Source organism: Galeopterus variegatus, unplaced genomic scaffold, assembly GCF_000696425.1.
Source record: "Galeopterus variegatus unplaced genomic scaffold, G_variegatus-3.0.2 Scaffold6725, whole genome shotgun sequence".
NCBI classification, from domain to species: domain Eukaryota; kingdom Metazoa; phylum Chordata; class Mammalia; order Dermoptera; family Cynocephalidae; genus Galeopterus; species Galeopterus variegatus.
In genome coordinates, this window is record NW_007732836.1 from 98,885 (window position 1) to 100,749 (window position 1,865).

Sequence of the window (1,865 nt, forward strand, 5' to 3'; positions counted from 1 at the left end):
ATACTCCACACTTAAATCTGAAGGAGCATAGAGGATGGTTGATTCTGGAAGGAGGTTGAATGTTTCATTCTTCTTTGATGTTTCTGATTAAATAAGTGAATTCTTTTGGTTGTTTGCTTCAGGAAGAGACTGAGAGAGTATGCTGCTCTTTAGATGATGTGCTCATAGGTATCCGGCCTTTGTATATCTAGAGCGGTGGGGAGTTAGTGGAGATTCTCCATCTGCAGGCATTCATAAGGAAGAAGAGTGCTGCAGGTAGGCAATGCTCTGGATCTCCCCAGAGACCCTGCTGACCCAGACACTCTTTATTTCCAAAACTACCCAACCTAAACCTCTGGCAATGCTTGCTCCTACTGTTTAACCACTCTGAACTCGGAGAAACTATTCTTTAAATTTAACCTATATTTATCTTGCTGAATGCTTAATGGACTGAAATTTCCTCATAATAGTTCATCCAAACCATCCTTTTCTATAACTATGCAAACTGCTTTAACGATCCCCATTTTTAAAGATCTGTCTGGGAGAGGGAGGGAAAGGAAACAGGAAGGTAGCATTGCTTCTGCCAAGCATGATATGTGAAGGAATAAGCCTTAAAGCTTATCACATTCATAGTTTGACTGGGGGAGGATGAAAACTAGGTGTAACATAACTAGACCAAGGAAAAGAAGCAGAAATCTCTTCCTCTCACAGTTTACTGGTGGCTCAGGAATAAGCTAGGGTTTCCTCCCCAGCCGTCTCCTCTAGCCAGGCATAACTTGAACCAAGGCCTTTCTCCTCATCCGTGACCTCAGTCAGAAGGCTTTTGATTTTCTCTGTCATGCCTATCAACAGCCTTTCTTCTACTCTATCTGTTTCACATTACCCCCATTTGACTCTTAAAACACAATGCCCTTCTTGTGTAACCCCAAGGGAATGGGTAACTACTGTGTTACCTTTTAATACCACAGACTATGAGATCGCTGGGCCCCAAGAAATTTTAAACTAAACATGAACCAGGAAAAGGGATTGGACGAGTAAGAAGAAACTCAGCTCTAAAGTTCCTTACTTTTTTGGCATCTCCACAGTGGAATAAAGTGTATTTGCTGGGTCTTCCTTTGGTATAGTTGTCTATTAAAAAATAAACAAACAAAAGAAATCATCACCCACCCCCTGAGTTTCATAAACAAGGCCATAGAGACACTCAGAATCCAGAGAGGGGAAAGCAGAGGTGGGAGGACACGGTGAGAGGGAAAGAGGGTTCTGGAACATGGATGGGTGCTGGGAAGTGCTCTTGCCACTGATTGCTATCGTGAGAATTATTGATAACTTTTTTAGGTGATGGAGTGGTAAGTTTGACTTTAACCAGTTGAATGAAGCACAAAGCAGTCTCCCCAGTGCAGAAGGAAGGAGCGCTCAGAACAGTAACGACTTAGAAGAGGAAACATAATCTCTCTTCTTCGAAGGAGGTAAATGTAGATAAATACTGTAGGAAGATGTAGGAAGATGCAACCTGATTGAGAGACATCAAAGGCTGGACTAAAATTGGGGTTTTGAGACTCCAAACTATTTTTATTTCTTCATTAAATGGGCCAGTGTGGAAATGGGCTCTATGACCTCCAAAGAGCCAGTCTTGCTGGGCCACAGTGACTGGTCCTGAGGAGTCTTTTGAAGCTGTCTACTTGTGTCATGTCCCCAAATTGTCTTTTATCATGGGTTTCTCTAAACTTCTTGTGATTTTCTTTTCAGAGAGTTTCCTCTGAGTTACTTTTGTGTTCCCTCATTTTGCTCAGTGACCCACACTTGGGGAGCCTTGAGTGTGGGCTCAGAGCCAACACAGACCCTCTGGTCCTTCTCCTCATAGCTCCATGAGTCACCTCAGAGGACAA

At 42.9% G+C, this 1,865-nt stretch overlaps 1 protein-coding gene across 1 annotated transcript in view; it reads right to left on the minus strand.

Annotated features, from left to right (window-relative positions):
* Positions 1 to 1,041: 1,041 nt before the first annotated feature.
* The window catches only part of SLAMF7 (SLAM family member 7), an 8,043-nt gene continuing 7,219 nt past the window's right edge, over positions 1,042 to 1,865 (minus strand). Inside the window, exon 7 of the mRNA XM_008591178.1 lies at positions 1,042 to 1,107. Within this exon, the coding sequence (XP_008589400.1) occupies positions 1,042 to 1,107 (66 nt within the window). The remainder of the gene's footprint in view (positions 1,108 to 1,865) is intronic.